The 14,290-nt window shown below is 36.6% G+C and overlaps 1 protein-coding gene across 2 annotated transcripts in view; it reads left to right on the top strand.

The window, feature by feature from the left end:
• The window catches only part of LOC145999572 (mitotic spindle assembly checkpoint protein MAD1-like), a 62,463-nt gene extending 49,130 nt beyond the window's left edge, over positions 1–13,333 (top strand). For both annotated transcript variants that reach the window (XM_083136596.1, XM_083136597.1), the window contains 4 exons: positions 1,159–1,553; positions 2,044–2,219; positions 6,459–6,661; positions 12,958–13,333. In XM_083136596.1, the coding sequence (XP_082992722.1) occupies positions 1,159–1,553; positions 2,044–2,219; positions 6,459–6,661; positions 12,958–13,131 (948 nt within the window). In that variant the 3' untranslated portion in view covers positions 13,132–13,333. The remainder of the gene's footprint in view (positions 1–1,158; positions 1,554–2,043; positions 2,220–6,458; positions 6,662–12,957) is intronic.
• Positions 13,334–14,290: the final 957 nt, after the last annotated feature.

Genomic DNA, 14,290 nt, shown 5'->3' with positions numbered 1-14,290 from the left:
GTCATGGGACAAATATTTTTTTCAAGAAGTCTATAAAGGTACTGGGGTTCAGTATAATTTCAAAGAGTTTAATTGTTCAGTCTCTCGTAAATATATTTTGAGTAAGCCTGACATTCTGATAAAAATTGGTTCCTCTGAGAAGTACAAGTTAAAACATGTGTAGTGAGAAGTGTATTGTTTAGTATTGATTATAAATTTGGAAAATTTGCATTTAAGAATTCATTAAGAAATCATATTTTTTTAAAGGTGAAACGTGTAAATTTTACATTAATTTCTAACGTGCTCTAGATATGTGTATTATTTATTGTGAATGTTTTGTATCCTACATTTTGGGACATTATGCCCTACTTTTCCCTTATAGCGATCTGGCAACCCTACTACTATGAGGATGCCACAAGTAAATAATCAGCCTTGTTGGATTGAATACAATATGAGGATTATCACTATCTAAAAATCCTGCAAATGACGGGAATTTTGTATAAATGCATTCAAGTACCTGGAAATGTCATGAAAATTAATTTTAGCACAGCACATTACAATGCCAGGGATCCCATGTTCGAACCCTGGCTTGTGCATGGGTGTTCTTTGTGAGTGTCATTTTATCAATTATCATATCACTCATCCTCATCTTTGCAATTAGTTAAAAGTAGCAGAAAAGAGAAGTAAAATAAACAAAATCAATCAATCATTACAGAGTGTCTAGAAAGGTATTTTTAAAAATGGTAAAGTGCATATAGCACCATGCTATGAAGGCACTCGATCTCAGACATTCTGGAGGTGATGTGATCAGTGCCATGGTCCGGTCGCCTTTACTCCCCCTTCCCCCAGGATTGCCCCCAGGTACGCTTTATGCTGGGACAAGGCCGGATAAATTCCGACCTTAGATCATCCACACTGGGAATCGAACCCGGATTTCCCGCATAAAGTCAGATGACGTACCGACTAGACCACTATAGCTGAAAGTTGTTTAAAAGCATATCGAAAAATTAGGGTAATTGATTTTGCAAAAATCAGTAGTGCTAGTTTCTGGGTTTACAAATTAGATGCCTCTGAAATGTCACTATTTGTATAAGAAGGAATGTGCTGTTCATAATATTATTTAGTGGGGAAAATGTATTTCCCGGCAGAACACGAAATAATAATGGTTATTCTTTGCAGGAACGAGATAGCTACAGGTCTCTCCTCGACTCGTACGAAAAGGACCTAACCATGTCGGGAGATATAACCATCCAAGGGAATAAGTCGAGAGTCGAGGTCCTGGAGAGGGCAATCGAAGGGCATCGAGAGCTCTCCGAGAAGCTGGAGAAAGATCTTGAAGAAACGAAGCAAGCATTACAGCAGGCGAAGTCGTTGCCTCCAAGCAACCCGAAGCTTGAAGAAAAACTGAAAACTCTGACGGAAGAAAACGAGAAACTCGTGGCAGAAAAGGCAGCTTTCGCTGCTGAGCGGGAGAAGCTTATAGAAGAAAAAGAAATTTTGGAGGCGAAACTGGAGGATGTGAATTTGAAAGGAGGCGACTTCAATCCTATGACTACCAAAATTGTACATTTTAAGTAAGCTTCAAGATATTTCTGTTGAATAAAATTCAAAAATTTGTTTTTGTTGCTTAAGATCAAGAATCTTCAAAATTGTGCAAAAAATATAATACATTTGTGTGGATCGTGAGGGGTCGTAATAGGTAAGGTTGAAATAGAGAAAAGAGCTGCTTGTACCCTTGAAATTATCATGGTACTAGAATGGCCACCCCTTGTATGTAGAAGTTTAAGTGAAAAATGTAGTGTGATGTGATTTAGAGTTAGTCACACTAGTTGCATAGACTGTCAATTTCAAACACTGGTCTATCAATGTAGAATACAGTGGAACCCCATATTCTGTGATTTTCAGGGGATCAAGGTGTAAAAAAAATGGAGAAAAAAAGTAAAATATAGAAAAAAATTGCATCATTTTGGTTCATGGGGCCATTGAATATGGAATGTATAATGTTGGAAAATGTAAAATCATGATTCCGTCGTAATTGCAACAATGGCATTTTTGTTATTTCAGAAACAACCCTGCTGCCCTAGCAGAGTCCCAGAGAAGTGGAGAAATCGCAAGGCTGCAGGAAGAGTGTATCAAACTGAGGGAGCGGCTCAAAGTGCTGGGGGAAGGGCAGAGTGCCAACCTGACGATGGAAGTGGAGAAGAGAGTTCAAGAGTGTGGTGGTGTGAAGGATGTCATAGGTAATCAGGAATTTTGTATATATTTGTTTCGTTTCAGTTTTAGCATTTTTTTTTTTTTTGGAGGGGAGAGATTTTACTTTACTTTATATCACTTTTGACTAATCATGATGATGAAAATAATTGATCATCTGAAATTGGGTGCGTTCTGAAAGTCATAACAAAAACGAACAAATTCAACTAAGGAAACGGCCCTTGAACCTGGTGAAACCAGTCATTTTACAGACATAAGCGATGCTTTAGGTGAAAGCGCAGGCGCAGCATTTTGTTTATAGAAAGTTTCCGCATGGCATCCAGTGGAAGGTATGTCCTGGCAGAAATAAACCCTACTGCGGACACTGTTACTAATTTTAATCACATTGTAAGATCAGGTGAGGCACACTCATCTTGTGCATGTTGCTTCATATCGCTCTCTGTTAAAATTATAATACATTTTCCGAACTAGTGCAGTTTGAAGCCATCATGCACGGACGTTGTCTGCAAGCAGCAGATGATTCTCACCGAACAAACCAGCCTCCTGGCCCATGCGTTTCGTGTGAGAACGAAGTTCATGCATCAAACGAAAACAGACTTTTGGGACAGCATAAGTAATCTCATGAAATGCACAAAAGCACTTATGGGATGGCCAGTTGGCATAACTCGTTTAACGTGTTAAACTCGTGCAACTTTTGGAATCACCCATTGATGAAGGGACCTTGCCTGGGCTGATACTTGAACCCAGGAACTTTGGTGACAAGATCAAATGCCGAGCACTTATTTCAGTTTCATTTATTATATTGTGTATAGTGACAGCAGTGCATGTTGTGAAGCAACTGTTATTGTTTCAGGGTACTAGAAAATGATTGAAGCATACTCATTAGGAGTGGACAAACACATGGTGTAAACATGTACGTTTCAAGAACGGTCAGCATAGTCTCCCTGTAGTTCAATGTATGGACACCACCACTGGAGCTTCACGATAACCTGTTGGACAGGCTCCTGCAGAACACCTGTGTCTCGACATCCAATTTATCCCCTGTGTGTCGGGATGTGTGTGGGCAAGCATTGTCATGCAACAGGTGTACATTCTGCTCTTCCTCCTATGCTGAATTCTGAGTGAACCGCAGGTCATAAAATTTCAATGGGTGTTGCTGTTTGCCTGTGCTCCCTGCCAAAGCCAGATGAGAGCAGTTGATGCCAGTTGTTTTCACATATCGGTACCGACTTTTTTTTTACGTTAGACATGTTGAATAGACTGATTTTTACAGCGGAATGTCATAAGTGAACCAACACTCATGTCAGACAACAAGGCCCATGATAATCACCCTTCAACAAGTTTGTGTCATGTGGTGCCATCTGCAGTGAAGTATCCCATCTGTTGGTTGTCTGTTCCCTTGTTCCTTTCCTATTAAATTCCATCATTTATTTATTTATTTCACCTTGTTTTCCATGGTGAATTTAAGGCTGTGGAGGCCTTCTCTACCACTTAACCATTGTTACATCTCTAATTTTCATTGATATAAGCATGCACAAAGAATGAAACTAATAAGAAAGAGGATAAGAAAATAAACACAAAAACAAAAAAGATCTAAACATAGACAAATACATACATGAACCATGGTGGTTACTCACCGGGATTTCCATGAATTCCAGGAATTATGCATGAATTATTGGCTGTGTGAATTCTGCTTGAATGTTTCCCCGTAGACTTGAAAAATTGCAACTTTTTAGAATCTCAATTCCATTGAATTTGTACATATTTATTAGGGCTGGGACCGATTAATCGGTACTCTATCGGTATCGGTTTATCGGTAAAATTACCGATTATTTTACCAATCCGATATATCAATAAATATCTTATAATTTAGTGCAAAATTCTGCCATTTTGTTGTAATTTTAATGGATAATCTCCATGCCCTACTTTGTGAAAAAGTAAATGTCTAAATATTGAACTTCTTTTGCATTGCAATCAGCTCGAAACACACATTTATTATGGAGATCAATGAAAATTTCAGGGTCTTCAAGGACCATTTCTAATTTTATATCGGATCAGTATCGGTAAATTTTATATCGGTACTGTATCGGTATCGGCCAAAATTTCATATCGGCCCATCCCTAATATTTATTAATGCTACGAGGCAAGATTTTGACAGTTTGTCCTTTATTTTTATCGAGGAAGGACAATAAAAGAAAGCTGTATGAAAAATAAAACAGAATTTTCTCAGTCCGTTTGCTTTGTTAGTGTCATTTGCAGAACAATCTATCTGACAGACGGAAGATTATTGCAAGATAAAATTTCTTGAAGTTGATTAGTTAAATGTGAGTTTGAAATTCTTATACAATTAACAATTTTTGTAGATTACTATATCAAGCAACATTTGTAACTTGTGTTTGTAGATATATTTCTAGTCTTGAGTATGTGAAATGGAAAATGTAATCTCCACACCTTGAATTAAATATATATACCATTCCATTGAATTGAATTATAATTTTTGGATATATTGGAATCGCACACCCCTTACATTGTTAATATATTTGTGTGTGTGTGTGTGTGTGTGTGTGTGTGTATGTGTGGGTGGTGATAGAGGGTAGTATGTAAGTTTGAAATAGAGAAAACACCTGCTCATACCATTGAATTTTTGGAAAGTACACCTTGAAAACCTGGAATTACGCGTATAGTTGAATTTTATCCTGGTCCTAGAGTGGCCACCATGTGAACACACACACACACACACACACACACACACGTCTCATTTCAGAAACATTGCATTTTTGTGTCTAAGGATATTAGTGTCCTTTTCTGCAGTTGATATCCATATTAGATTTAAGTTGATGGACTGCTTGATATAGGAAATATCTCATTTGGCTCTTAAATGCTGATCATATGCTGCCTCCTACGTCTTAATAACACATCTTGTCTCCATTTTTTTTTATGAACTCAAGTATAGAGATGAAGATATTTCATGCCATCTGTCGTCAATGTGATAAAAATAACCAAGACAAAGTCATGTATCACAACACACACCTTCTTTATGGTGTCCTAATTTTTGAACCGCTCGATCCTGCTACAGAATTGAAAGGGTTTAGTGACTTAAAATAGATTTAAACTAACTAACTCTCTAGCCTTGTTAAACCCGAAGGTTTATGGCTGCAGCAACACAAGCCTTCCATCTGTCCCTATCCTGGGCAAGATCTATCCAATCTTTTCCATCCCTACCGATTTCCTTTAGGTCCATCTCAAAGTTATCTCTCCATCTTCATCTTGGCCTTCCTACTGGTCTCTTACCACCAGATTTCCCAACAAGAATCCTGTAAACTCGTCTTTCCTCTCCTATTCGTTCCACATGGCCTGCCCACCTAAGTCTTCTTGATTTAATCATTCTAATAATATCTGGAAATGAATACATACAGCCAATACACAGTTATTATGACGTTACTATTTATGATAGAAAATCAGACAAGGCATCAATATAAAGAAAAACTCTGGAAGTTTTACTCACATGACTCACATTATAAAGCTTCAACATGTAACGCAGAAAAGGTCCAAACGATAATCAAGTACTTGCTATGCACGAGACAGCAAGTCGTCTTCAGTGGTTTCGAAGGCACTAACAATTCACAGTTGTAACTTTGGCAAATCTTTCTAAAGGGTGAAACATATGCATTTCTACTGAAAGCATGCGGAAATGTCTTTGCACCATTGTGGTTGAATGAGTTCTCGATAGCTCCAACACACAATATGCTTTTTTCTGGTCATTTGCCATTTTGGAACACTGGCAATCGTGGTGGAGCATCTGCTAAGCAAAATAAGCCTGCTAAGTGGGAATAAAACTTCAGAGATTTTCTTTATATTGATGCCTTGTCTGCATAAATAGTAACTGTGTAAAGTTGCACTATTAATTTTGAATTACCCTGTATTATACAGTTCAAAATAATGTAACCTTCTCCACTCCCCTGTCTCCTCATCCCTTTTAGGTCCAAATATTTTTCCAATACTCTTAATTTACGTTCCTTTTTTAAATAAATTTAAAGGTATAAAAATTTGATGCAAGATCATTTCAGCATCCTGGCACTCTTTCCTCAAACAACTTCAGGTATCACACAATTCTCCTTCTTGTTAAGTGTTCAAAGGGGTCAAACTAATTTTAAGTCCTAATTTTCCCCCTTGATCCTCTGAAAAACACAAGTGAATTTCCTCTGTATGTCTTCCACATGTATTAGATTTCTTTCTTAAGTAATACTTTGCTATTATTTTCATTTCAGAATTGAGAGAAAAGGTGAACTTGTATGAAGTGAAAATAGATCGCCTGAAGGAAGCATTTAAAAAGACAAGCAAAGAATTCAGAGAGGTGTGCCATGATCTTATTGGATATAAAATAGACATGCAACCTGGGTCGGGGTCAAACAACAAATACAAGCTGACCAACATGTATGCTGAGTCCCCCCAGGATTATTTGATCTTTGAGGTAAGGCTATATTATTGTCCCAGCACATTGGGTTTGTTAGAATTCAGAAGATATTTGTAAGGTTGCAAAGTATTTTAGGAAGGGAGGCGAGGAAAATTTCTGGAATCACAGTGAAGGGGGACCTCCCAGATAGCATAGTTGTAACATTGTCACCTTTATCACCACCCCATTTCATAGCTGTACGATTTGGCAACACATCATCACATGGAATGACATCACGCTACGTAATCTCGAGGCCTCATGTCCAGGTCAGGAGAATTGCTTGCCCACTTGGTCTCACATACACTGGGGGAAAGCTCCATTGCAGTTAAGTAAACAAATAAACCATGAATTAATTAATTAATAACATCGCTTTAGTCAGCTTATCGGCCATTAGGGCTAAAACTAACATAACTAATTTGGGGGTTTATTAATTTATTTTTTTGAAAACTAAACTTTCATAGATAACAGTATGGGTATTAATGGAAGGATTAATATCGATCTACTTTAACATACACGGGGGGGGGGGGGGGGGGGACACTAAATCTAGGTGCCAATTGTGCAAGGTTATTTACTGGATATGTATATATACGTGACTGATGTTAGAATTGTTATTAGTTATTCTATTTCTTCTTATAAGGCGCTACAGCTCTTTATGGGCTTTGGCCTGCTCAATTACATCCTTCCATTCTTCTCTACTCAACACACATTTCTTCCAGTTCTGTGTCTTCAGTTTTCTTATGTCATTTCTGACATCGTCTATCCATCTGGTTTTGGGCCTTCCTTGTGATCTTGTAGCAATAGGTCTCCAATTGTAAATTTGTTTCACAATTCTTTCTTCGGACATTCTTTCAATATGACCCAACCAGCTCAATCTTTGTGTTTTGATAAATCTTCTTATATTCTTACTCTTTACTAATGTTTCAAGCTCTTCGTTTGTTTTTATTCGCCATATATTATTAGATTGTCTCGTTGGGCCATATATTTTCCTTAATATCTTTCTTTCAAATATCATTAGTTTTCGAATTATATCTTCTTTCAGCACCCAGGTTTCACAGCCATATGTAACCACAGGTCTTATTATGGATTTATACAGCTTTAATTTTATTTTTCTGGAAACTAGTTTGGATTGGAATATCCTCTTATTCGCATAAAATGCTCTATTTCCAGCTGCAATCCTTTCTTTAATTTCTTCTTCGATTTCATTGTTTCCATTTACTATTGACCCGAGATATTTAAATGACTGTACCTGCTCTATGTGCATTGTATCTATATCCTCTTTTTGTTGTTGGATTTTTCTTCTTGTACATCTCATATACTTTGTCTTTTTTTCGTTCACTATTAGTCCATATATCATTGCCTGTTGCTTTAGTTTCACTAGTGAGTCCACCATTGATTGCTTAGTTCTTGTAGTAATTACTATATCGTCTGCATATGCACAGATCTGTCTTAATCTTGTTGAAATGTTTCCTCTGATTTCCAACTTCTGAATTATTTCATCCATGACTATGCTAAATAAAGTTGCTGATAATGGGTCTCCTTGTTTTACTCCTCTATTTATTGCAAATTTCTGACTAAAATCATTGTTTCCTTTTAATACTGCTGTAGTGTTTTGTAATGTCAACTTTATTAATCTTATTAGTTTGTTTGGGACATTAATTTTCTTTAGACATGTAGGAATTATATTTCTATTTACTGAGTCAAATGCTTGCATAAAATCGATAAATATGTTATGCAATTCAATATTATATTCATAACATTTTTCATATATTTGTCGCAGTATGAATATATTATCAACTGTAGATCTATTTGGTCTAAATCCCATTTGATATTCACCAAAATTTGTTTTCTGTAATTTCAGAGATTCTATTTTGTAGAAGAATCGCAAAGATTTTGTATGCGACATTCAGAAGCGTAATTGGTCTGTAGTTATTACACTGCAACCTGTCTCCTTTTTTAAAGATTGGGCAAATGATACCATGTAGCCATTCTTGTGGCATTTCCTCTTTATTCCATATGTTGAGTATCAGATTATAAATTTTATTCCTTATCATATATCCTCCGTGTCTTATCAGTTCTGCTGTGATGATATCTGAACCAGGTGACTTATTCATTTTTAAGGATTTTATGATTTTATTTACCTCCTCATATGTTGGTATTGGAATTTCAGTATCATTTTCCAATTTTTCGGGTATTTCATCTTCATACGGTACGTGTTCCCAATTTAATAATTCCTGAAAGTACTCTTTCCAACGGAGTAATACTTTTTCTTTCTCAGATATTACTTCTCCAGATGCATCTTTACATAATGAAGTTGCATGAGTGTAGTTCCTTACATGAGATGTCACAGCCTTAAAAAAATTTCTTGAATCCTTTCTTCTATGGTATTCCTCAATCTCTTTGATTCTATCATTTATCCATTCTTTTTTCTTCTTTCTGCATACATTGTTGGCAATTCTCCTTTTATTCTCATATTCTTCACAATTTGCCCTTGTGTGTCTCTGTAAACATCTTTGTCGTGCAGCATTTTTCTGATTTATTACCATTTTACATTCATTATCCCACCATTCATTCCTTGGTTTACCATCTTGCTTTTGTATTACTTCAGTTGCTGTTTTCAGAATGGCTTCTTTGAGTTGTTTCCAATCTTCATTTATATCTTGGGTATCAATAATGTTTTCCAAATTTTGACTCATTTTTTTCCTATATTGTTTCAGAATTTCTTTACTATGCATATTGCTTTTATTCCATTTTATCTGTTGTCTTGGAATACTTTTTCGTACAGGTATTAATTTCTGTTTGATTACTGCCTTGACCAAAAAATGATCCGAATCACAATTCAGACCTCTCATTGTTTTTACATCCTGCACCATTTCCTTTTTATGTTCGTTTACTAAAACATGGTCAATTTGGTTGGTAGTTTTCCCATCTGGGGACACCCAGGTACCTTTATGTATCTTTTTATGTTCATACTGTGTACTCATTACAGTCATATTATTTGCAATAGCATAGTTACATACTAATTCTCCATTATTATTGGTTATCTCATGCAATGTATGTTTACCTGTTACTTCTTTAAATGCATCCTCTTTTCCTATTTTTGCATTTAAATCTCCCAACAGGACTATCAGGTCATGTCTCGGGGTTTTATCTTGCACTACTTGCAGTTCTTCATAAAACTTATCTTTAATGTCATCATCTTTCTCTTCTGTTGGAGCATACACGTTTATAAATGTCACATTACAGAACCTTCCCTTCACTCTAAGTTTAGATATTCTTTCACTACACGGTTCAAATCCTAGTACATGTTTTACCATTTCTCTCTTTACTAGGAATCCAGTTCCATGCTGACCCGTAGTTTCTTTACAACTATAATACACAGAGTATTTATCTTTCTTGATTTCTCCTTGTCCTTTCCATCTTACTTCCTGTAATGCGACTATCTGCAACTTTGTTGCTAAGACTTGGTCAGCTATTTCTTGCATTTTTCCAGGTTTTAGCATAGTCATGATATTCCATATTCTATTTGCTAACACGTTTATTGTAATAAACCTAAAGAATGAAAAGATGGCTTTGGTTATAATTTATGGCTTATTGTTAAGGTCGGTTGCTCTCACTACTAAGTACGTAGTTATATGGCTCAAAGAAAATGGGGGCCCAGTATAACTTTCCATTGCGTAGTAAGACGTTTGCTTGTAAGTTACTTCATATGTAGAGGTAAATTGCATGTGGAGGTCATACCTTATAATCAAGGGGTCTCAGGTTCGATCCTCTGTGGAGGCACATTGTATAGTGGTTCAGATCCTAGTTAAAATTGTAGGTTCATTCCCGATGTTATTCCTATCTATCTATCCACCTTTTTTATTCTTTATTTATTTTTTGGTCGTCACTTTCCATAAAGTTTCATTAACTATTAATAGAGACATGCAGTTTTCGTTTTTGATGGAAATACATAACATGGTTGTTAAAGGTCTAGGAAACTTAAATACAATTCCAATCCAGTAGAGAAAATCAGCAAGCATAAAATTGGTTCTGGACCATAAAGAACATTTTTTCCGGATCAAATTAAATATGTCTAGGAACCTTTTTTTCTCGATGAATTTAATATGATCCAGGAACTTTTTTTTGCAGATGAATTTAATATGATCCAGGAACTTTTTTCCAGATCTATTTAAGTACGGTCCAGGAACATTTTTCCCTGGATGAATTTAAATACGGTCCAGGAACTTTTTTTTTCCAGATCGATTTAAATACAGGCCAGGAACTTTTTTCTCCGGATGAATTTAAATATGGTCAAGGAACTTTTCCGGATGAATTTAAATATGGTCCAGGAACTTTTTTCTGGATGAATTTAAAATACGATCCAGGGACCTATTTCTGGATCAATTTAAATAGGATCCAAGTTACATATGGAAATGAAACAATATGCCACTTGAACCGAATTTAAATTGTGCGAGAAAAAAGGTTCCAGTCCTGTTATGAACCCAATAGCATGTATGAGTTTCTGGATCTTTAAAACAATACCAGGGTTGTTAAAGGAATTGGAAATAAATTCAATTCCCGTCCAGGAGAGAAAATCGGCAAGTGTAAATGGGTTTCAGACTGTAAAGAACCTTTTATGTTTAAAGTATTTCAATGCCCAACTTGATCAAATTTAAATTGTGCGAGAAAAAATGTTACGGTCCCGTTGCAGAACCAATTAGAATTTATGGGTTGTTGGCCCTTTAACAACCTTGATAGTAAATAACGTGGTAATGTTCATATTTCATGTTTTTGAAAAATACAAAGGCTGTCGCAGAGAAGGTGAGACTAATTCCTGTACAGGAAAACCACGATCTCCATTGGCTAGCAAATGTACTAGGGTGAAAATTTGGTTCATTAGCTGCCGATTGAGACCAAAATGAGCGCAATAGGTCAAAAAGTCGTGACTGCCTAGCAGTTAAAAGACAAGCATGTACATGGACCCCTCCAGGAATCATTAAAATGAAACAAAAAAATTACAAACCACAACAACATTTTTATTCAGAATCAACCATATCGAGTAGACGTACATCTTTTTCAAAATAGGCACCATTGACAGCTAAGCAGGCATCCATATGCTCCTGCCACTTTGTGAATGTCTTTGAAAATTCGTCGTCAGGTAGCGAACTGAAGAAAACTTGCGATGCGGTGATCACTTCTTTGTTCGTCATGAAATGACGACCACGTAAAGCTGCCTTTAAAAGTGGAAATAGCCAAAATTCGCAGGGTGTATGCTGGAAAATTTATATTTTTCTCTTCTTTTTCTTGAAATTGCTGCAACAGTATTCACTAGCGTCTCGTTAATCACGGACGGTCTTTGTCCAGGATGCAGAAGCAAAGCGCCTGATTCGTGCCCATCTTCGAAGAACTTGTGCCATCGGTACACTGTGGCTCTACTCAGTCTGTCTTGATCGGCATATGCCTGTTGAAACATTGCATATGTTTCCGCAGCACTTTTCCCTAAACGCCAACAAAATTTTCTGGCATGTCGCTGTTCATCTTGAATACTCATTGCGAAAAGCAATGTTATACACAAAAACCTGGAGAGGTAAATGAAACACGTTCCACGTAAATCAACACAGCTGCTCACTAACGTGGTTTCGCAACACGTGACAACGTGCTACGGAAACAGAATGAGTCATCCTTCACTAGTGCCGAAACCATAGGCAGTGTTGCCAACCCAGGAAAAAATCTGTCTCACCTTCTCTGCGACAGCCTTTGTATGATGTGCATTTTCCTACTATATTTTGTCACAAAATGCAAAATGCGAAATAACCTCTCAAGCACAAAATTTAAGGTTTATTTACAAACAAAATACTTTTTGAAGTCTGAACTAACTATCTTGGGAGGAATGCAGAATCACGGAAAATTCTGTAGAAATTTAAGAAACAAAAATGGACTCTTTTACACGGGAATAAGCTTAAAACACTTGACAACTACATAAATATGCTATTAGGGAGAAAATGTTTTATTTTGTGTAATAAGGACAGTTTCTAAATCAAATTTGGGATTTTATTCACCATTTTAACACCTAAATGTCATTTTATGTACTGACTTTAATCCTGAAATGTGCCCAGTTTTTGTACCGAAATCTTGATCTGTTATTCACCACAAATATGTGACCCTATCTAATAATCCTGGACAACTAATTTCAGCAATTGTCAAGCATTTGTTTATAAAGGTTTGTAACTTATTTTTGCATTTTCTTTGTTATTCTTCATGTTTCACAGGCATTAGCAAATCGTGCATATTTGTATTAATAAGCTAGTAATTTCAGTTACATTGGTTTATTTCAGTATGAAGATGGCAACCTGAGTCTTTTGGAAACACCGTACTCGTTAAAACTTGATAAGATGATAGACCTCCATCTGAGGCACCAGCGCTCCATACCAGTCTTCCTTAGCAGCATTACTCTGGACCTGTTTGGCAGGAGAACAATATACATGGATGAACCTATAACGATTGATTGATGGTAAGGATATTGAATTGCCAATATTGAGTACAAGGGTTCTACTTGTTTTTGACAGTTCTTATTTTTAAGACAACACTTTCTTTTTTTAACTGGAACATGTACACCAGAAAATGTTACCCATGTAAATGCTCTTATAAATAAAGTTATATTTTCCAATAATGTTAGGGAAGAAGAGCTTTCTGTAAATAAATGCAATTTAAATTTTACTAGTGGAAAAATAATACATCATTCCCTTCAAATTAAACAATTATGCAGTGGAACCTTGATTTTACGTTTTTCAGGGGACCAAGCTGAAAAAACTTAAAATGCAGGAAAATGTAAAATCCAGGAAAATTTTATAGCATTTTGCTCTATTGGGACCATGAATATTGAATGTATAATGCAGTAAAAAATAAAAAATATAAAAAAAAGATAAAGTGCTCCCCTGTGCTTAGCACCACGCCATGAAGGCATATGGGGTGTGGGGGTAATGCCCCACACTTTCTTGATCCGGTCATGAGTGGGGGTGATGTGATCAGCATCACACCCTTGACTGCCTTTACCCCACAGGGTTTCCCCCAGGTACCCATGTCATTCGATGCTGGGTGGGCGCCGGGGCAGCTTCCAACGTTAGAAAAGTTCCCGGATTTGAACCGGCCGAGGATCGAACCCGGGACCTTTAGCATGGTAGTCAGACACGTTACCGATGATGTAAAACTAAGGAACGTAAATTCGGGGTTCCACTGTATTTGTATTTAAGTTATTTTATGTAGGTTGTTGTACAGGATGATTTTTTTTTATGTAGATAAGAAATTTTTAAAAATCCCCATGTTTAGGATGGAGAAGTTCAGAATTTCCAAAGGGTCTAAGGTATAAGCTTTGGGCTCTGGCTATAGGATGCATGAAGGTTCGAGTCTCCTGGGGAAAGTGTAACAACTTTTCCTGTGATTCCGGACTGTGTATGGGACTGGTGGCCCAAATGTTAACTTATGGAAATCTTTATTCGTCGTGGTACAGTAAATGAAACTAAAAAACGCATCCTCTTCTGTCATCAACCTCAACAAACTGGTACTTACCAACACTGAATGACTGCAACGACATCGGAATTTCAATGCTTGTTCCTCTCCATATCTCGACAAGCCCTGATGAATTCGGGATGGAGTCAAAAGCTCAGACAG

The sequence above is a fragment of the Lepisma saccharinum genome, chromosome 15 (assembly GCF_977018435.1).
Source record: "Lepisma saccharinum chromosome 15, izLepSacc3.1, whole genome shotgun sequence".
Classification (NCBI taxonomy): Eukaryota; Metazoa; Arthropoda; class Insecta; order Zygentoma; family Lepismatidae; genus Lepisma; species Lepisma saccharinum.
This window is presented reverse-complemented; position numbering and strand designations above follow the sequence as displayed.